Source organism: Manis pentadactyla, chromosome 4 (genome assembly GCF_030020395.1).
Source record: "Manis pentadactyla isolate mManPen7 chromosome 4, mManPen7.hap1, whole genome shotgun sequence".
In the NCBI taxonomy this organism is placed as follows: domain Eukaryota; kingdom Metazoa; phylum Chordata; class Mammalia; order Pholidota; family Manidae; genus Manis; species Manis pentadactyla.
In genome coordinates, this window is record NC_080022.1 from 175,287 (window position 1) to 197,470 (window position 22,184).

A 22,184-nucleotide genomic window follows, 5' to 3' on the forward strand; every position below is an offset into this window, starting at 1 on the left:
TATTGTGTATACTGATAGTTCTTTTTTAAAAAAATCTAATATGGAGCCTTTCCTTGTTACGCATACCACAGTTTATCCATTCACCTGTTGATGGATATTTGGGTTATATCTAGTTTGTGGTTATTACATATAAGCTGCAATGAACACCTGCTTTTAAGTCTGTGTGGGACTTTCACTTATTTTGGGTAAGTATTTTGGGTAAAATGGCTGGGTTATATGATAGGTAGATGTTTAACTTTTTAAGAAATTGCCAAACTGTGTTCCTTGGAGTTGCAATTTTTCACTGCTACCAAGAGTGTGTGAGAGTTCTAGTCTCTCTCCAACCCCACAAGCCCTGGATATGGTGGCGTCTTCTTTTTTTTTTTAATTAATTAATCAATCAATCAAGTAATTAATTAATTTTTATTTTGGTATCATTAATCTACAATTACATGAAGAAAATTATGTTTACTAGGCTCCCCCCTTCACCAAGTCCCCCCCACAAACCCCTTCACAGTCACTGTCCATCTGCTTAGTAAGATGCTGTAAAATCACTACTTGTCTTCTCTGTGTTGCGCAGCCCTCCCCGTGCCCCCCCCACACTATACATGCCAATCGTAATGCCCTCTTTCTTTTTTCCCGCCCTTTTCCCTCCCTTCCCACCCACCCTCCCCAGTCCCTTTCCCTTTGGTAACTATTAGTCCATTCTTGGGTTCTGTGCTTCTGCTGCTGTTTTGTTCCTTCAGTTTTCCTTTGTTCTTATACTCCACAGATGAGTGAAATCATTTGGTACTTGTCTTTCTCCACCTGGCTTATTTCACTGAGCATAATACCCTCTAACTCCATCCATGTTGTTGCAAATGGTAGGATTTGTTTCTTCTTATGGCTGAGTAGTATTCCATTGTGTATATGTACCACATCTTCTTTATCCATTCATCTACTGATGGACACTTAGGTTGCTTCCATATCTTGGCTATTGTAAATAGTGCAGCGATAAACATAGGGGTGCATCTGTCTTTTTCAAAGTGGAGTGCTGCATTCTTAGGGTAAATTCCTAGAAGTGGAATTCCTGGGTCAAATGGTATTTCTATTTTGAGCATTTTGAGGAACCTCCATACTGCTTCCACAATGGTTGAACTAGTTTACATTCCCACCAGCAGTGTAGGAGGGCTCCCCTTTCTCCACATCCTCACCAACATTTGTTGTTGTTTGTCTTTTCGATGGTGGCCATCCTTACTGGTGTGAGGTGATATCTCATTGTGGTTTTAATTTGCATTTCTCTGATGACTAGCGATGTGGAGCATCTTTTCATGTGCCTGTTGGCCATCTGAATTTCTTCTTTAGAGAACTGTCTATTCAGCTCCTCTGCCCATTTTTTAATTGGATTATTTGCTTTTTGTTTGTTGAGGTGTGTGTGAGCTCTTTATATATTTTGGATGTCAACCCTTTATTGGATCTGTCATTTATGAATATATTCTCCCATACTGTAGGATACCTTTTTGTTCTATTGATGGTGTCCTTTGCTGTACAGAAGCTTTTTAGCTTGATATAGTCCCACTTGTTCATTTTTGCTTTTGTTTCCCTTGCCCGGGGAGATATGTTCATGAAGAAGTCACTCATGTTTATGTCCATGGGATTTTTGCCTATGTTTTTTTCTAAGAGTTTTATGGTTTCATGACTTACATTCAGGTCTTTGATACATTTCGAGTTTACTTTTGTGTATGAGGTTAGACAGTGATCCAGTTTCATTCTCTTACATGTAGCTGTCCAGTTTTGCCAGCACCATCTGTTGAAGAGACTGTCATTTCCCCATTGCATGTCCATGGCTCCTTTATTGTATATTAATTGGCCATATATGTTTGGGTTAATGTCTGGAGACTCTATTCTGCTCCACTGGTCTGTGGCTCTGTTCTTGTGCCAGTACCAAATTGTCTTGGTTACTGTGGCTTTGTAGTAGAGCTTGAAGTTGGGGAGCGAGATCCCCCCCCACTTTATTCTTCCTTCTCAGGATTGCTTTGGCTATTCGGGGTCTTTGACGGTTCCATATGAATTTTTGAACTATTTGTTCCAGTTCATTGAAGAATGCTGTTGGTAATTTGATAGGGATTGCATCGAATCTGTATATTGCTTTGGGTAGGATGGTCATTTTGACAATATTAGTTCTTCCTGTCCGTGAGCACGGGATTTATTCCCATTTATTGATGTCTTCTATAATTTCTCTTAAGAGTGTCTTGTAGTTTTCAGGGTATAGGTCTTTCACCTCCTTGGTTAGGTTTATTCCTAGATATTTTATTCTTTTTGATGCTATTGTGAATGGAATTGTTTTCCTGATTTCTCTTTCTATTAGTTCATTGTTAGTGTATAGGAAAGCCTCAGATTTCTGTGTGCTAATTTTGTATCCTGCAACTTTGCTGAATTCCAATATTAGTTCTAGCAGTTTTGCAGTGGAGTCTTTAGGGGTTTTTTTTATGTACAATATCATGTCATCTGCAGATAGTGACGGTTTGACTTGTTCTTTACCAATCTGGATGCCTTGTATTTCTTTGTTTTGTCTGATTGCCATGGCTAGGACCTCCAGTACTATGTTGAATAACAGTGGGGAGAGTGGGCATCCCTGTCTTGTTCCCCATCTCAGAGGAAAAGCTTTCAGCCTCTCGCTGTTCAGTATGATGTTGGCTGTGGGTTTATCATATATGGCCTTTATTATGTTGAGATACTTGCCCTCTATGCCCATTTTGCTGAGAATTTTTATCATGAATGGATGTTGAACTTTGTCAAATGCTTTTTCAGCATCTATGGAGATGATCATGTGGTTTTTGTCTTTCTTTTTGTTGATGTGGTGGATGATGTTGATGGACTTTCGAATGCTGTACCATCCTTGCATCCCTGGGATAAATCCCACTTGGTCGTGGTGTATGATCCTTTTGATGTATTTTTGAATTCGGTTTGCTAATATTTTGTTAAGTATTTTTGCATCTACGTTCATCAGGGATATTGGTCTGTAGTTTTCTTTTTTGGTGGGGTCTTTGCCTGGTTTTGGTATTAGGGTGATGTTGGCTTCATAGAATGAGTTTGGGAGTATCCCCTCCTCTTCTATTTTTTGGAAAACTTTAAGGAGAATGGGTATTATGTCTTCTCTGTATGTCTGATAAAATTCTGAGGTAAATCCATCTGGCCCGGGGGTTTTGTTCTTGGGTAGTTTTTTGATTACTGCTTCAATTTCGTTGCTGGTAATTGGTCTGTTTAGATTTTGTTTCTTTCTGGGTCAGTCTTGGAAGGTTGTATTTTTCTAGGAAGTTGTCCATTTCTCCTAGGTTTTCCAGCTTGTTAGCATATAGGTTTTCATAGTACTCTCTAATAATTCTTTGTATTTCTGTGGGGTCCATCGTGATTTTTCCTTTCTCGTTTCTGATACTGTTGATTTGTGTTGACTCTCTGTTTCTCTTAATAAGTCTGGCTAGAAGCTTATCTATTTTGTTTATTTTCTCAAAGAACCAGCTCTTTGTTTCATTGATTTTTTTCTATTGTTTTATTCTCCTCAATTTAATTATTTCTTCTCTGATCTTTATTATGTCCCTCTGTCTGCTGACCTTAGGCAACATTTGTTCTTCTTTTTCCAATTTCGATAATTGTGACATTAGACTATTCATTTGGGATTGTTCTTCCTTCTTTAAATATGCCTGGATTGCTATATACTTTCCTCTTAAGACTGCTTTTGCTGCGTCCCACAGAAGTTGGGGCTTTGTGCTGTTGTTGTCATTTGTTTCCATATATTGCTGGATCTCCATTTTAATTTGGTTGTTGATCCATTGATTATTTAGGAGCATGTTGTTAAGCCTCCATGTGTTTGTGAGCCTTTTTGCTTTCTTTGTACAATTTAGTTCTAGTTTTATACCTTTGTGGTCTGAAAAGTTGGTTGGTAGGATTTCAGTCTTTTGGAATTTACTGAGGCTCTTTTTGTGGTCTAGTATGTGGTCTATTCTGGAGAATGTTCCATGTGCACTTGAGAAGAATGTGTATCCTGTTGCTTTTGGATGTAGATTGTATAGACGTCTATTAGGTCCATCTGTTCTAGTGTGTTGTTCAGTGCCTCTGTGTCCTTACTTATTTTCTGTCTGGTGGATCTGTCCTTTGGAGTGAGTGGTGTGTCAAAGTCTCCCAAAATGAATGCATTGCATTCTATTTCCTCCTTTAACTCTGTTAGTATTTGTTTCACATATGCTGGTGCTCCTGTATTGGGTGCATATATGTTTATAATGGTTATATCCTCTTGTTGGACTGAGCCCTTTATCATTATGTAATGTCCTTCTTTATCTCTTGTTATTTTCTTTATTTTGAAGTCTATTTTGTCTGATACTAGTATTGCAACACCTGCTTTCTTCTCTCTGTTGTTTGCATGAAATATCTTTTTCCATCCCTTGACTTTTAGTCTGTGCATGTCTTTGGGTTTGAGGTGAGTCTCTTGTAAGCAGCATATAGATAGGTCTTGCTTTTTTATCCATTCTATTACTCTGTGTCTTTTGATTGGTGCATTCAGTCCATTTACATTTAGGGTGATTATTGACAGATATGTACTTATTGCCATTGCAGGCTTTAAATTCGTGGTTACCAAAGGTTCAAGGTTAGCCTCTTTAGTATCTTACTGCCTAACTTAGCTCGCTTATTGAGCTCTTATATACACTGTCTGGAGATTCTTTATTTCTCTCCCTTCTTATTCCTCCTCCTCCATTCTTCATATGTTGGGTGTTTTGTGCTGTGCTCCTTCTAGGAGTGCCCCCATCTGGTGCAGTCCCTGTAAGATGCCCTGTAGAGGTGGTTTGTGGGAAGCAAATTTCCTCAGCTTTTGTTTGTCTGGGAATTGTTTAATCCCACCATCATATTTAAATGATAGTCGTGTTGGATACAGTATCCTTGGTTCAAGGCCCTTCTGTTTCATTGTATTAAATATATCATGCCATTCTCTTCTGGCCTGTAGGGTTTCTGTCGAGAAGTCTGATGATAGCCTGATGGGTTTTCCTTTGTAGGTGACATTTTTCTCTCTAGCTGCCTTTAAAACTCTTTCCTTGTCCTTGATCTTTGCCATTTTAATTATTATGTGTCTTGGTGTTGTCCTCCTTGGATCCCGTCTCTCAGGAGTTCTGTGTGCCTCCGTAGTCTGAGCAAATATTTCCTCCCCTAGTTTGGGGAAGTTCTCAGCAATTATTTCTTCCAAGATACTTTCCATCCCTTTTCCTCTCTCTTCTTCTTCTGGGACCCCTATAATACGGATATTGTTCCTTTTGGATTGGTCACACAGTTCTCTTAACATTGTTTCATTCCTGGAGATCCTTTTGTCTCTCTCTATGTCGGCTTCTATGCGTTCCTGTTCTCTGATTTCAATTCCATCAATGGCCTCTTGCATCCTATCCATTCTGCTTATAAACCCTTCCAGAGTTTGTTTCATTTCTGCGATCTCCTTTCTGGCATCTGTGATCTCCCTCCGGACTTCATCCCTTAGCTCTTGCATATTTCTCTGCAGCTCTGTCAGCACGTTTATGATTTTTATTTTGAATTCTTTTTCAGGGAGACTGGTTAGGTCTGTCTCTGTAGATCCTCTCTCAGGTGTAACTATCTTGGACTGGAGCAGATTTTTTTGCCTTTTCATGGTGATAGCGGTGGCTGTAGGCAGGTTGCAGGTGTGTCAGCTGGGAGAAGAAAGTCCTTTCCTGCTTGCTGGATGCCTTGCCCTTCCCCGCTGCCTGTGATGGTTACCCGCACTCCTGGAGCAGCCACCGGGTTAGTCCCCTAAGCTGCTGTGGGCGGGGTCTCCTTCAGAGCAGCACAGAGCCCTGTGGGGAGTGGCAGGCACGCCAGGTGCGCTCCTCCATGATAGCGGTGCCCCTGCCGGGAAGCTGTGTGCCAGCAGCAGCCTTTGGGTCTGGCCCGGGCAGCTGTGCATTGGGCTGGGATTCCAGTCGGCTGCTGGGAGTGCGCCTGCTCCCTTTGGCTCTGCTGCAGGTGCGCGCAGGGCTCTACCGGGCTCCTCTGGCTCCACTGCCGCCGGTGCATGTGAGCCACACCCGGACTGTTCAGTCACCGCTGCTGCAGGCTCGCACAAGCCTCTCCTGGTCCCCTCTGGCGCCGTTGGCACATGCGATCTGCTCCCGGTCCCTTCCTGCACCGCTGCCCCCGGCACGCGCTGCCACTCTCCCACTACTGGGCCGGTGTGTCGGGGTCCGCGTCAGTTGGAGGAACGACTGGCAGCCTGCTTAGTGCCATGAGGGGCTTCAGAACTGTACTGCCTCCCCGGGGCTTAGGGCGCCTAAGGTTCCCTGGGATTCCCAGCTTCTGGCTAAGTGTGCCGTAACAACTTCATCCAGCTATTGGGTCCCTGCCTCTTTAAGACTTGCAGAAAGCACGTGCTTTTCTTTTGTCTCAGGGGCGCCGGTTGCAGGGACCTGCCCACAGGTTTTGCTTTTCTGTTTCTCTAATATCCAGCACCCCATGCACTTTGTGTCTACGCTCCAGGTGCGGATTTCTAGAGCTGGTTGTTTAGCAGTCCTGGGCTTTCACTCCCTTCCTGTTCTAACTCCTTTCTTCCTGCCGGGTTCTGGGGTTGGGGAGCGTTCGGGTCCCGCCTGGCCTTGGCTTGTATCTTACCCCCTTCGTGTGATGCTGAATTCTCGTAGATGTAGATGTATCCTGGCTGTTGTACTGCATCCACCGGTGTCTCTTTTAGGAATAGTTGTATTTATTGTATTTTCATAAATATATATGTTTTGAGGAGGAGATTTCCTCTGAACTACTCACGCCACCATCTTCCCGTGATCCCCTGAGTCTTCTTAACTGTAGCAATTCCATCAGATATAGAGTGGTATGGCGATGTGGTTTTACTCTGAATTTCCTTGATGATCAGTGATGTTGAGCATCTTCTCATGTGTTTATTTGCCATCCACACATCTCTTCTGTGAAATGACTGACCAAATATTTTGCCCATTTTCTGAATTGTTTTCTTGTTGTTGAGTTTTGAGAGCTCTTTATATATTCTGCATATAGTTGCTTTACCAGATATGGGAACTGAAAATATTTTCTCTTAGTCTGTGGCTCAAGTTTTCATTTTCTTAACAATATCTCTTGAAGAGCAGAAGTTCTTAATTTTGATGAATTCCAATTTATTAATTTTTCCTTCATAGATTGTTCTTCTCATGTTGTACCTAAGAAATCCTTGCCTAACCAAAGGGCACAAAGATTTTCTGTTTTCTCCTAAAAGGTTTATAGTTTTAGGCTTTCCATTTAAGTCTATGATCCATTTTGAATTAATCTGAGTATTTGGTGTGAGATAAGGATCCAGGTAATTTTTATGCACAGGGGTGTCCCCAATTGTTCCCATACTATTTGTTGAAAAGACTTCTTTCTTTACTGAATTGTCTTTCCACCTTTGTTGAAAATCAACTGACCATACAGGTATGGGTGGGTCTCCTTAAACTTTTTTAATAGTCTTATTGAGGTATAATTTACATATAATAAACTGTACATATTTAAAGTGTACACTACTCTTAGTACTTTAAAGATATACTTTTAGTATTTTAAAGATGCTGTTGTACTGTCTCCTAACTGCATTGTTTCCAACAAGAAATCTGCCAATTTATCTTTTTCTTTCTAATTGCTCTTAAATTTTTCTCTTTATTACTGTTTCTGTAGGGAGGGCATTACCAGCTTTATTGGTATATAATTTGTATACTATACAGTTCACCCACTTAAATTAAATGGCTTTTAGTCACAGAGTTGTGCAACCGTCAGATCTAGAACATGTTCATCAGTCTGCATGAAGACTGTGCCCAGAGGCAGTCACTCCCCATTCCCCTCAACCTCCCTCCCAGCTCAAAGAAACCACTAATCTATGCCTGTTGTGGATATTTCACATAAGTGGGATCATACAACACGTGGCCTTTTGTGCCTGGCTTCTTTCACTTAGCATATTTTCAAGGTCTATCCATGTCATAGTACATATCAGTACTTCATTCCTTTTTATTGCCAAATAAATATTCCATTGCATGGATATAGCATACTTAATTTATCTGTTCAACAGTTGATGGACATTTGGGTTATTTCTATTTCTTAACTATTATGAGTAATGCTGCTATGAACATTTGTGCACAAGTTTTTTATTTCTCTTGTGTGTACACCAGGGAGTGGAATTGCTGGGTCACTCGGTAACTCTATAGTTAACCTTTTGAGGAATTTCTGGGCTGTTTTCTAAAGTGGCTGCACCATCTTACATTCTTGCCAACAATGTGTAAATGTTCCAATTTCTCCATAAGCTTACACTCGTTATGATCTGTCTCTTTAATTATAGGTGTTTTAGTGGGTGTGAAGTGGTATCTCACTATAGTTTTGATTTAAATTTTCCTGATGGCTAATGATGTTGAGCATATTTCCATATGATTATTGGTCATTTATATATCTTTAGAGAAATGTTCAATTTTTCACCCATTTTTAGTTGAGTTTGTTAACCTTACAAGTAAAACTATAATTTACTTTTCTAGCAAAAATAAGTTTATTTGGGAACAGCAGAGAATTGCAATTTCAGACAAGAAAGTTTTGGCAAAACCACAGGCAAATCTGGAGAATGGAAAAGAGGTGGCTCTTTTATAGAGAGAGGAGGAGTTGGGGCTGTTCTAAGCAGAAAGCCCATTGGGAGTTGGCGAGGATGGGGTGGGGGGCATGTGTTGTGGCTGCTCGTTGGCTCAGTTGTGACCATCTCTCATTGGCTGGACTGTTGCTGTGGGAGGCAGAAACTCTTCCCTCCTCCTACTAAGCAGAAAAATACCCAAAATAGTTGCAAGATGTCTCTGTCTTAGGTGGGGTCTGCAGTTGATGAGAAGTGGTGGAAGAGAGAGCTCCCCCTGCAGGCCTCCCCATACCATGCCAGTGAAGCATCTCTTAATTTTCACAGATTGTCTTTTATTATTGTTATAGTCAACAGTTATTCATATATTCTAAATACAAGTCCCTGTCAATACATGTTTTGCAAATATTATTTCCTATTCTGTGTGTCTTCTCAGTTTTTTGATAATGTCATTTGAAGCACAAACATTTTTAACTTTCATGAAATCCTATTTATCTTTTTTTTCTTTTGTCACTTGCAAAAACTTTTGTTTTTGTTGTATCTGAGAAGGCTTTGCCTAAGGTCCTCCATACCAAAGTTTATGAAGATTTATTCTAAATGTGAAGGCTTATTTCTGAACCCTCAATTCTGTCCCATCAATCGATATGTCTGTCCTCATGTTAGTACCACTGTCTCAACTATTGTAGCTTTGTGGTAAGTTTAGAAATCAGGAAGTTTGAGTGCTCCAAATTTGCCCTTCTTTTTCAAGATTGTTTTAGATATTATCAGTCCCTTGAATTTCCATATGAATTTTAGGAGCAGCTTGTCAACTTCTGCAAAAATGTTAGCTAGAACTTCAGTTAAACTTATAGATAAATTTGGGAAGTACAGTCATATTGACAAAGCTAAATCTTCTTATCCATGAACATGGAATTTATTTTCATTTATTTAGATCTTTTAAAATTTCTTTCACCAATAGAACAGACTAGAAAGCCCAGCCATAAACCCAAGCATATATGGTCAATTAATATACGATAAAGGAGCCACGGATATACAATGAGGAAATGACAGCCTCTTCAACAACTGGTGTTGACAAAACCGGACAGCTACATGCAAAAGAATGAAACTGGATTATTGTCTAACCCCATACACAAAAGTAAACTCAAAATGGATGTAAGTTGTGAAACCATAAAACTCTTAGAAGAAAACATAGGCAAAAATCTCTTGAATATAAACATGAGCAACTTTTTCCTGAACATATCTCCTTGGGCAAGGGAAACAAAAGCAAAAATGAACAAATGGGACTGCATCAAACTAAAAAGCTTCAGTACAGCAAAGAACACCATCAGCAAAACAAAAAGGCATCCTACAGTATGGGAGAATATATTTGTAAATGACAGATCCGATAAGGGGTTAACATCCAAAATATATAAAGAACTCACATGCCTCAACACCCAAAAAGCAAATAACCCAATTAAAAAATGGATGGGTGGAGGATATGAAGAGACCCTTCTCCAAAGACGAAATTCAGATGGCCAACAGGCACATGAAAAGATGCTCCACATCGCTAATTATCAGGGAAACGCAAATTAAAACCACAGTAAGATATCACCTCACACCAGTTAGGATGGCCAACATAGAAAAGACTAGGAACAACAAATGCTGGTGGGGATGAGGAGAAAGGGGAACCCTCCTAAGCTGCGGGTGGGAATGTAAACTAGTTCAACCATTGTGGAAAGCAATATGGAGGTTCCTCAAAAAACTAAAAATAGAAATCCCATTTGACTCGGGAATTCCACTACTAGGAATTTACCCAAAGAAAACAACTTCTCAGATTCAAAAAGACATATGCATCTATATGCCAACAAACTGGATAACCTAGAAGAAATGGACAACTCTCTAGAAAAACACAATCTTCCAAGGCTGACTTAGAAAGAAACAGAAAATCTAAACAGACCAATTGCCAGCAATGAAATCGAATCAGTAATCAAAAAACTACCCAAGAACAAAACTACCATACCAGATGAATTAACTGCTGAATTTTATCAAACATTTAGTGAAGACATAATACCCATTCTCCTTAAAGTTTTCCAAAATGTAGAAGAGGAGGGAATACTTCCAAACTCATTCTATGAAGCCAGCATCACTCTAATACCAAAACCAGGCAAAGACCCCACCAAAAAAAGAAAATTACAGACCAAAGTCCCTGATGAACATAGATGCAAAAATACTCAACAAAATATTAGCAAACCAAATTCAAAAATACATCAAGAGGATCATACATCATGACCAAGTGGTATTCATCCCAGGATGCAAGGATGGTACAACATTCGAAAATCCATCAACATCATCCACCACATCAACAAAAAGAAAGACAAAAACCACATGATCATCTCCATAGATGCTGAAAAAGCATTTGACAAAATTCAACATCCATTCATGATAAAAACTCTCAACAAAATGGGTATAGAGGGCAAGTACCTCAACATAATAAAGGCCATATATCATAAACCCACAGCCAACATTATACTTAACAGCAAGAAGCTGAAACCTTTTCCCCTATGATCGGGAGCAAGACAAGGTTGCCCACTCTCCCTGCTTTTATTCAACATAGTCCTGGAGGTCCTAGCCACAGCAATTAGACAAAACAAAGAAATAAAAGGCATTCAGATTGGTAAGGAAGGAGTCAAACTGTCACTGTTTGCAGATGACATGATACTGTACATAAAAAACCCTAAAGAATCCACTCCAAAACTACTAGAACTAATATCTGAATTCAACAAAGTTGCAGGATACAAAATACACAGAAATCGGTTGCATTCCTATACACTAATGATGAACTAGCAGAAAGAGAAATCAGGAAAACAATTCCATTCACACTTGCATCAAAAAGAAGAAAATACCTAGTAATAAACCTAACCAAGGAAGTGAAAGACCTATACCCGGAAAACTACAAGACACTCCTAAGAGAAATTAAAGAGGACACTAACAAATGAAAATTCATTCCATGCTCTTGGGTAGGAAGAATTAGTATTGTTGAAATGGCCATCCTGACTAAAGCAATCTACAGATTCAATGCAATCCCTATCAAAATACCAACAGCATTCTTCAATGAACTGAAACAAATACTTCTAAAATTCATATGGAACCAAAAAAGACCCTTAATAGCCAAAGAAATCCTGAGAAGCAAGAATAAAGCTAGGTGGATTATGCTCCCCGACTTCAAGCTCTACTACAAAGCCACAGTAACCAAGACAATTTGGTACTGGCACAAGAACAGACCCTCAGACCAGTGGAACAGAATAGAGAGCCCAGATATTCACCCAAACATATATGGTCAATTAATATACGATAAAGGAGCCATGGACATACAATGGGGAAATGACAGCCTCTTCAACAGATGGTGTTGGCAAAACCAGACAGCTACATGTAAGAGAATGAGATTGGATTATTGTCTAACCCCATACACAAAAGTAAACTCGAAATGTATCAAATACCTGAATGTAAGTCATGAAACCATAAAACTCTTGGAAAAAAACATAAGCAAAAATCTCTTGGACATAAACATGAGCAGCTTCTTCATGAACATATCTCCCCGGGCAAGGGAAACAAAAGCAAAAATGAACAAGTGGGACTGTATCAAACTAAAAAGCGTCTGTACAGCAAAGGACACCATCAATAGAACAAAAAGACATCCTACAGTATGGGAGAATATATTCTTAAATGACAGATCCAATAGAGGGTTGACATCCAAAATATATAAAGAGCTCATGCACCTCAACAAACAAAAAGCAAATAATCCAATTAAAAAATGGGCAGAGGAGCTGAACAGACAGTTCTCCAAAGAAGAAATTCAGATGGCCAACAGGCACATGAAAAGATGCTCCACATCGGTAGTCATCAGAGAAATGCAAATTAAAACCACAATGAGATACCACCTCACACCAGTTAGGATGGCCAACATCCAAAAGACAAACAACAACAAATGCTGGCGAGGATGCTGAGAAAGGGGAACCCTCCTACACTGCTGGTGGGAATGTAAATTAGTCCAACCATTGTGGAAAGCAGTATGGAGGTTCCACACAAACTAAAAATAGAAATTCCATTTGACCCAGGAATTCCACTCCTAGGAATTTACCCTAAGAATGCAGCAGCCCAGTTTGAAAAAGACAGATGCATCCCTATGTTTATCGCAGCACTATTTACAGTAGCCAAGAAATGGAAGCAACCTAAGTGTCCATCAGTAGATGAATGGATAAAGAAGATGTGGTACATATACACAATGGAATACTACTCAGCCATAAGAAAGAAACAAATCCTACCATTTGCAGCAACATGGATGGAGCTAGAGGGTATTATGCTCAATGAAATAAGTTAGGCAGAGAAAGACAAATACCGAATGATTTCCCTCATTTGTGGAGTATAACAACAAAGCAAAACTGAAGGAACAAAACAGCAGCAGACTCACAGACTCCAAGAAGGGACTAGTGGTTACCAAAGGGGAGGGGTTGGGGAGGGCAGATGGGGAGGGAGGGAGAAGGGGATTGAGGGGTATCATGATTGGTGCACATGGTGTGTGGGGGTCACGGGGAAGACAGTGTAGCTCAGAGAAGACAAATAGGGACTCTGAGGCATCTTACTACACTGATAGACAGTGACTGCAATGGGGTGTGTGGGGGACTCGATAATAAGGGTGAATATAATAACATTGTTTTTCTTGTGAAACCTTTGTAAGAGTGATACCTTAATAAAAAATTTTTTTCTTTCAACAATATTGTATAGGTTTTCAAAGTATACATTTTGCATTTCTTTTGTTAACTTTATTCCTAACTATTTTATTCTTTTTGATGTTATTCTAAATGGAATAGATTTATTTCATTTTCAGTTTTTCAGTCCACAGAAATACAATTGATTTCTGAAATACTGATCTAGTACCTTATAACCTTGCTGAACTCTTTTATCCTTCCTAATAGCTTCTGGTTGGCTTCTCAGGATTCTCCGTACGTGAGGTCATGTCGTTCGGACATAGATCGTGCCACTTCTTCCTTTGCAAGCTGGGCGCCTCTTCTTGCATTTTCCTGCCTGACTGGCCTGGCTAACTTCCTGCGCTGCCGCAGTTTGATCATGATGCTCCTTGATGGGGTTTTCTTCATGCTTGAATGTCGCTGAGGTTCTTGGATATGTGGGTTTATAGTTTGCGTCAAGACTGGAAAAATTCCAGCCATTATTTCTTCAATTTTTTCTTGTTTTTTATTTCTTCCTCTCCTTCTGGGATTCCAGTTACATGCATATTAGGCCACTCGAAGTTCTCCTACAGTTCACTAATGCTCCTTTATCTTTTTTCCTCCAGTTTTTCAATATCTGTTTTATTTTGAATAGTTTTTAATTATATGGTTGCTGTTCACCAGCATTTTCCGTGTGTCTGACCTGCCATTACTTCCCTCCAATGCATTTCTCACATCAGACATTGTAATTTCAGCTCTAGAAGTTCATTGGGTTTTTTCATACCATCAATATTTCTAACACATTCAATCCTTCCCCCAGCTTCTTGAACATATGAAGTGCAGCTATAGTAACTGTTTTTATGTCCTTGTTAACTAATTCTATCATCTGTGACATTTCTGAGTTGCTTTCAATTGACTGATTTTTCTCCTCATTATGGATATTTTCCCGTTTCTTTGTATGCCTGGTGACTATTTACTGGATGCGAGACATTGTAAATTTTAACACGTTGGGTGCTGGATATTTTTGTACTCCTCCAAGTATTCCCAGGAAAAGTCTGACCAAAGATCGCCAACTCTAAGTGGGCAGACTGGTCGGCTCAGCTCCTGGGATGTCACCCTCACCTCTCGATCCAGCAGACCGCATTCCCAAGGAAGCATTCATGGAGCTTTCTCTTTTCCTAGAACTGAATTGAACAAGGAAATTGCACGTGCACGCCACCAGCTGATGTCCTGTCCCACCTTGGCATTTCATTCAGAGCCAGTGTCCTCCTGCTCCACGTAGAGGAAAAACCTTGGCCGGGGCCTGCACCCTCGAGAGACAATGAGAAGGGAGGGTCAGGAGTCGGGGGTGCTCAGGCTGGTGCCCCCAGCCCTGTTTGGCACAGACCACGGTCATCTCATAAGTGGCATGGGGGCTAAGAGAGGACAGTGGCACCTCCTCACACCTGGGGCTGCTGAGGTCCCACTCACTGTGCTAGGCAGGGCAAAGGTGGGGTGTTGTGGGGAAACCCAGGTGAGGGGAAGAGTGGAGTTGGGGAAGCCCTCCTCCCCAGCAGCCTCTGTTAGGCACAGCTGCTACAGGGAAGCTCACCCTCTGGGCCCACACTGCAGGTAAGAATGGGAGGGCAGGAAGTGGGAAGTGCCTGCTAGCTCAGATGTGTGCACCTCCCTTTCTGCAAGTGCATTCAGGGGCCGATGAGGGCTAAGCACAGGCTGACCTTTTACTCTTTTCTGAGCCCCACCCCCCCACAGCGGGAGCCAGAAGGTAAGCCCAAAGACACCCGGAGGCAGCCGGCAGTCAGGTGCTTTTTGGTAGCGATGGATACAGGACTGCAGAAAGCATGCGTGCTCACCACCCCAGAGAGGGACAGTGTGGCCCGTGTGTCTGCACTGCAAGCAGCCAGGCCCACCAAGGGTGGGGGGCACTGTGGGTCTCAGCATGAAGCGCCTCCCACACCTGTCCTTGTGTGAAGTCTGGGGTCTGCGAATCCCCAACCCTATGCCCTGAACCAGGGTGCCCCATTTGTTACTGCCACAGAAATGACCCTCAGCCCTGCCCAGACACCCCAGGGTTTGATGAGTAACAGAAGAAATTTGCTGCTCTGATTCTTTCTCAGGATACTCTGGGAGTATGTCAATTAAGGCTGCCTGCCCTGCCCCTAAGGTGGGCTGGACTGTTGCCTGTTTGTTAAAATGTGTTAAGAATCGTACCTCTTAATTTCTTGGGCTGTTTATAGCTGGGCTTGCTTACTAAATTAGTCTTTTCCTAGGTTGCAGATTACTTGATTAAGATCACAGAAGGAAATACAGCACGTAGGTACAGTTAAAAATAAGCTGGGCCTTTGAGCAGGCGAAGGTAAAGTTTACAGTGTCATGATTTAAATTGATACAGTGAAGTCACCGGTTGTGCTGAGACACTTCTCTTTATCTGCAGAACACTCAGCATTCCAGGCCAAGTTGCTCCTGGCCTTTTGAGCTTTAACTGATCTCACTGAAGATGCCTATATTCCTAGTCTGGTATCTTTACCCTAGAGAATTAGTGTGGCTCTGACATTGTGTAATGCGTAGCACAGAGTTTGGATAGGGACTTCTTTGCACATCGTTACATTGTTCTGACTGTGATTACCTGCTCTGCTTTTTCTCTGGAGGACACCCTCACCCTACTCTGACTACACCCACGGTCCCAGTCTCACTCACGCCCCACCCAGCCTCTTCCACAATCCCATCATCACGAGGGCAAGTGGTGGTGACCCCCGGTGTTCATGGGTACGTCACCTGTTTACGCTACCATTATTTATATTTATTTTAAATTTTACATAATATGTATTATTATTTATTGCTGCATAACAAATTAACCTTAGATTCAGCAGCTTAAAACGACAAACATTTATTCTCTCACAGTTTCTGAGGGGCAGGAATACAGGAGCTGCTCAGTGGGGGGTCTGATTCAGGTCTCATCAAGCGGCTATCAAGATGTTGGCGGCAGCTGGGAGACTGTCTGAGGGCTCAGGGACTGGAGGGTCCGCTTCTGAACTCACCCTCATTGCTGTTGGTGGGGGTATCAGGTCCGCAGCAAAGGGCAGCTGGCCTCCCCCGGAGTGAGGGGGCGGCAGGGAGCCTAGCAGAGCCACTCCATCAGCTCTGCCGGGTCCTGTCGCTCACCCAGGCCAACCCTGCCCCACCACAAGACTGAATACCAGGAGGAGGCTCTTGGGGGCCTGCTGGGAGGCTGTCAACCCACAGCCCATTTCCTTCTGAGGCCTGGAGATAATCGGGCCCCCACAGGAACTTTTGTGGGGTTGCTAAGGCCTCACCCTGACAAGCCAGGGTGCCAAGCAGCCCCAGGCCCAACCCCACCCTGGACTTCAAAGTGACTGGAGTTACAAGGGCCTGGCCAGGCTCACTTCTGTCACCACAGGGCCAATTCTTTCTCCAGATTTCAAACACCTCTGATTTGCTGTCATTATGTGGTCCCAATCCTGGCCCCACTGGCAGACAGACAGACAGACCCATAAGCACAGGGTTGCAACACCCCCAGAAGCAGGCAGATCAGCTGACCATGTACATTAATTCAGCAAACCTTCACTGGCACTGTCCTCACCACGAACTGGGTATTAGAAGACTCCCCACCCCTGGTGGGGGCGGTGGGCAGCACGCCTTCCAGCCACCCCTTCCCCCAGGAAGTCCTCATCACACCCTACCCTTCGCAGAGCCTTGCAGGAGAAGGTGTTCCATCTATTATTCAGCAGGAAGTGTCTGCAAGACAAAAGCCAAGATAAAAATAGCCCAGCCTGGGGACTGGGCGGGGGGACAGGAGAATAACTCAGAGGCTATCTGGGGGGGGGCAAGAAATGGGTGGAAGAGTGGGGAGAGCGGGAAGGAGGATGAGACCCCTGGTGTGAGGGGGGAGCACCCCACACTTTGGGCTACAAATCCTACCTTGGGGCCTATGGAAGAGCATTGAGAGGGTCCCCTGGACTAGGCAGGCGTCCAGGCTGGGCATGGGGATGGGGTGGTCCCTTCCACAGCTGGAGGCAAGGATGGTATTCCTGAGACCCAGATGCCCTCACCGCTGAGAAGGGGCAGCCTGGAGTCTGCAGCCCTGGGCCACCGGGCTCAGCCTCAGCCTAGATGTGCTTCCTCAGGCCCTCTGACCCAGGGTGATACCCTTCCCCACACCCCCACTGCTGTGTCTTTCATTCAGATCGATTGATTAGGTCAGTGTGGATTGAGCTGTTACAAACGGGTGCTGGGGACAGAGTGGGGTGGCACAGACGTGGCCCTGGCCTCTGAAGCCCAAAAAGCCTGAGGTGGCTGCCTCAGGTGGGAAAGTGGGGAGAGAATTCCACTGGAGACACTGAGTACAAGGGACCAGACAGGAGGGAGCCTGCCTGGGGAACAGCACGTGGTCCCCCACAGAGGCTGAGGGTCCTGGTAAGTCCTTGCTTGAAAGGTCCCTGTAGCAACAGTGCTGAGAAGAGATCACAGGAAGTAAAGGGCGGGGGCAGGAGGGCAGGGAGGGGCCAGGAGGCCGGGAGTGTGGCCTGGGATTGTCCTGCCCTCTCGTGGGAGGGGGAAGTGTGGTGACCTGAGTGCCAGGTGATTTCCCCAGACAGCTGTCCCCCCCAGGCCCCCTGGCCACACGCAGGCGGTCAAGTCCCTTCCCCACATCCTGTGGGGGCCCAGCTCCCAGCAGGCCCTGACCACGCCCCTGCTCACCCACCCAGCTTCACATCCCAACCCCCTCCTCTTTTGCACCGATGTCCCTGGAGCAGCTCCCCAGACCTAGCTGAACTTCCAGCTGCAACAAGACCCTCTGTAACTCTGCTGCCCAAGGGGGCCCCCCTCATCGTCCAGTCCTACTGGTGCCCCAGGCCCTGGATGCTCCAGGAGATGGGAAAGGCAGCCAGAAAGCAGAAAGCAGTAAGTGGGGGGTGGGGGTACGGAGATGACTGGTGTTGGGGGGACTTGGAGGTCCCTGCCAGGTAAGCGTGGCTGAGACCAGGAGGGCCCAGGGAAACCCTGCCCAGGCCCAGAGAAGGAGGCAGACGAGGAACTTCTGTCAGGGACTCCCTCTTCCTCTTTGAAGGGCCCTGGCCAGGCAGGCAGCAGATGGCATCTGACGAACTCGGCTGCGGTTGAAAAATGGATCTTGACTAGGATGGGGTGCTCGGCTCTCTGCAGGTGACTCAGACCACCCCCCCCACTGCACCTGGAATGGAGCCCCAGCAGCGTGGGGGGCCCGGGACTGCAGGACAGTGACCCTGACTCAGGCGTGATGTCCAGCGCAGCCTACGCACTGCCTAGGACTGAAGGGCGAGCACACAGCAGGTGCCTGGGAAAGATGCCCGGCAAGATGAACCCCCAGGCCCCTCCGGCTAGGCAGAGACCTCTCCTCCCAGGACAGTGCAGGGCACACGGCAGAGCGGACCTAGCTGGACGGGCACCCCGGAGCCCCAGCACTCAATGCCTCTTGCCAGCCGTGCCCCAGTTCCCCACTCCAGGTTCTCAGGCGCCCTCTTCTGCAGGCACCCCTCTCCTGGGCAGACACTGGCCTGGGGCCGGCTCAGTCCATGGGTGGGCACAGGCAGCTGAGCCATGAGAACAACGCACGGGGCAGGCCAGGCCAGAACTGAAGCCTCAGGGTGCGGTCACCCCTCATCACAGCTCCATCAGCGTGGGTGGGGATGGCGACAACAGCGTGACACTTGGGTCTCCACCTCCCAGGGTCTGTCAGAGTGGGACAGGTCTCTTAAAGAAAGTACGAGCTCAGTGATGGCTGCACAGCAGCTGCCCAACACTGGAATACATTTTGGAAAAGCTGGTGAATGTCACCTTCCTGCAGGAGCCTCTTAAGGGAACCCCCCCGCCCCCCTCCCCCAAATACAGGCAGGCGGCTGGCTCCAGAACAGATGCAGGAAAACGGTGAGGGGCCGGCAGGGACAGCGGAGGCAGAGTCTGGGGAAGCGCTCTCCAAAGCCCCCACGGCCAACCCGCCAGGAGTCCAGCCTGTGGTGAGCAGCCCACCCCCAACCTCGGACAGCCAGCCGTGAGCGCTACCAAAAAGATCCTCTTGACAAAGACAAAGTAAAGCAAAACTTTACGCGGCCTCTGGAAATAAATATTCTCTGGTACAGTCTCCGCAAAGGCCGCGGCCCTACAACGGGGCACGGCCGCCGCTACATGTCCAGCACCGCGGCGTCACCGCAGCCACGGCCTCCAGGGCGCGCCCTGGCCCTGCGGCCCCGGCCTGGGGGCAGCGGGGGACGCCCCGGTCAGGCCTGGCAAGAAGGGCAGCGCCATGTTGGCACCAGGGCGCAGCAGGGCCAAGGGGCCGTCGAACGCAGCCGGCGGCGGGCGGCCGGAGTAGACCTCAGGCGCCGGAGCCTCCGCACTGGGCAACGGTGGGGCGGGGCGGCGCAAGGGCCGCAGCTGGCCCAGGCAAGCCGCCAGGTGGCCGAGCAGGCGAGAGCGCACGTCGGCCGGGACGCCCTCGCAGCCCGCCAGGAAGCGGCGCACCTCCGCCAGACACTCGTGGAAGCCAGCGCGGTACTTGCCTAGGACGGCGGGGTCGGCGCCGAGCGCGGCTGCGGGGGTGCAGGGCACAGGCGGTCGGTGCCCGCGGCCAGGGACACGCGCGCCGCCGCCCCCACCCCGCCGCCGCCCGCGCCTCACCTGCCACCCGCACGCGCCGCAAGCTCCGCAGATGCCTCACGGTCATCTCCAGGATGTCCGCCTTCTCCAGCTTCGAGTGGCGGGGGCTCTGGGGGCGGGGCTGGTGTGGGCGGCCCGTGGCCCAGCGGCGCCCCAGGCTCCGGGCCCCGCGCCTCGGACCCTCGATCTCACCCCTCGCCCAGACTTACGTCCTTCCGGAGGGCGTCTAGGATGAGGGTCTTCAGCTGGGCGAGGCTCTCGTTGATGCGCGCTCGGCGCCGCTTCTCCATGGCGGGCTTGGAGGACTGCGGGCCGGGCGGTGGCTGAGTCCCGCGCGCGTTCGTCCCGCCCCGAGCCTCCCGACCGTCGCCCGACCAGGTCCCCACCTTGCGGTGCTCGCCCGCGCTCCGGGGCCTGCTCGGCGTTCGGCTGGCGCTGGCCAGCGCGCCTGCCCGCGGCCTCCCCGAGGTGTCGGCGGGCATGGTGCGCCTCCGCGCCCCCCGGTGCCAGGCGGAGCGCGCCGCCAGGGGCCGGGTGCGGGCTGGCGGGCTGGCGGGCTGGCGGGCTGGCGGCGGCGCTCGTCCTCCCGAGCGGGTGCCCGGCTCCAGGCCCGCGCGGGGCCCGCCGCTCGGCCCTTTAAGGCCGGGGCGCCGCGGGGTGTGTGAACCCGGCTGGGCCTTCGTTCCCACACTCGCGCCAGCCAATGAGCGGCCGCGCGCCCCCCCCCCACGAGACGCCGCCCGCCCCGCCCCCTCCCGCTGTCAGTCACGCGCCGGCTCCCAGCCCAGCCGCCGAGCGGGCCACAAAGGCGAGCCGGGCGCCCTCCGGCTCTGCCCGGACGGGGCGGGAGGGTCGCCGTCCCCCTTCGCCGCCGCAGCGGTCCCGAGGCGCGGCGGTAGACGCCCCTCAGGGCCGGCCCGCGCCGCGGTGCCCGAGGCCGCGCGGACCCGCCAGGCTCCCCTTCCCGCAGAGCGGCCAGCGTGCGGTTGGGGTGCGAGTTCGCGGCGGGCAGCGCGGGAGACCCGAAAGGGAGACGGCCTGGAGAGCGAGCCAAGCGCCCTCGGTCCGCACGCCTCCTGCCTCCCGCGCCCCCTGTGTTACCCGCCCCCTGCCGCGCGCTCTGCCTCCTGGGACCCCCGCCGCCTGGGACAGCGCCACGCAAGGCCTGTGACACGGTGGACGTGGGCAGGAGCGAGGTCGTCTGGTCCAGGTCATGAGGCAGGGTGGCGTCGCAGGACAATTAAATGATGGCATAGGGCCAGCGCGGGTGATACTGCAGGGCAGGTAGTGATGTCACCAGTCAGGCACGATGACGTCATGGAACAGAATGTAAGGATGTCACTGGTCAGGCTGGCGATGTCACTAAATAATCAGAGGCGATGCCTCAGGGTGAAGGTGGGTGATGATGATGTCAAAATGGGGAGATGTCATGGGACTGGTGACATCACACTCTTCTAGATTACTGACAGGGCACTAGGCACCTGCACAGTAGGGCGCACAGCAAATGAGGCACAACTGTTTTAATTTTTTTTTTTTCAAAGTAGCAGAGTGGGAGAAACAGAGCTATGCTTATTTTCTTGTTTGACATTGCTTCCAGTTTGAGTTCCCTTGCAGAGGCACGAGTCTTTTGGGTACTCGGGGTCCCCAGCTCACCAGGGCCTGGTGGCCCTCTTGAATCCATCCCTCAGGCGTTCCAGAGGCCCACGGTGGGTCCGACCTGCCCTGGGGGCCGGGGCAGCTCCTCCCTGGGTATCTAATCTGGTGCGGGAGACCAAGGCAAACAAAAGAATCACTCCTTTGTAAGTGACAGAAAGAAAGGGGCTTGTTGCCAGGGGAGGAAACCTTTCTCTGCACAGAGTGAAGTCTTTAAGGCAGCTCTGCAAGGCCCCAGGGGGAGGGAGCGGCATTCCCAACATTGGAAAGGGGACACGGGGGCTGCAAGAAGACTGAGGGGAAGGGGCAGGCAGGTGCGTGGGGGCTTCGGGCTCGGGGAGAGTCCGGGAGAGCGTGGGCACTCCTTCACTGAGCAAGGGAGAGAGCTGGCGGCGCTGTGAGGAGCTGCCCTTGGCTGCCGTGGGTCCGCTAGTGGGTGTCGTGTTTAGCTGGCCTCTGCCCAACACTCACTCCTGGGGTCCCAGTCTGGGCCAGGTCCCCCAGCCTCCCACAGGGACCACCAGGCAGGGCTTCATACTGGAAAGACAGGCCTGAGGAGCCGTGTCCTGGACTGTTCTTTTTCTCAC

General features: G+C 47.6%; 1 protein-coding gene across 11 annotated transcripts; it reads right to left on the reverse strand.

The window, feature by feature from the left end:
• Nucleotides 1-8,911: 8,911 nt before the first annotated feature.
• Nucleotides 8,912-20,625, reverse strand: HES4 (hes family bHLH transcription factor 4). Of its 11 annotated transcripts, none has more exons than XR_008996844.1 (5): nucleotides 20,154-20,625; nucleotides 19,966-20,053; nucleotides 17,230-19,877; nucleotides 16,992-17,046; nucleotides 8,912-14,593 (listed from the first exon to the last, which is right to left on the reverse strand). XR_008996844.1 is itself a non-coding variant. In XM_036882649.2 (4 exons), the coding sequence occupies exons 1-4, from the start codon at nucleotides 20,424-20,426 to the stop codon at nucleotides 19,492-19,494; spliced, it is 666 nt and encodes a 221-aa protein (XP_036738544.2). In that variant the 5' UTR covers nucleotides 20,427-20,605; the 3' UTR covers nucleotides 16,162-19,491. The 11 variants fall into 11 exon arrangements, 2 of the variants coding, with proteins under 2 accessions (XP_036738544.2, XP_036738543.2); XR_008996843.1 differs by having other exon boundaries at nucleotides 8,912-14,600; XR_008996842.1 differs by lacking the exon at nucleotides 8,912-14,593 and adding an exon at nucleotides 16,162-16,408.
• Between the last annotated feature and the right edge of the window lie 1,559 nt (nucleotides 20,626-22,184).

Bases quoted from the DNA above. Each gene is read 5' to 3' on its own strand.
- HES4 (XM_036882648.2), bottom strand. From the start codon at position 20,426: ATGCCCGCCGACACCTCGGGGAGGCCGCGGGCAGGCGCGCTGGCCAGC. The intron at 20,054-20,153 runs GTAAGTCTGGGC...CCCCGCCCCCAG, and splicing joins TAGACGCCCTCCGGAAGGAC to AGCCCCCGCCACTCGAAGCT. The intron at 19,878-19,965 runs GTGAGGCGCGGG...GCACCCCCGCAG, and splicing joins GCGGCGCGTGCGGGTGGCAG to CCGCGCTCGGCGCCGACCCC.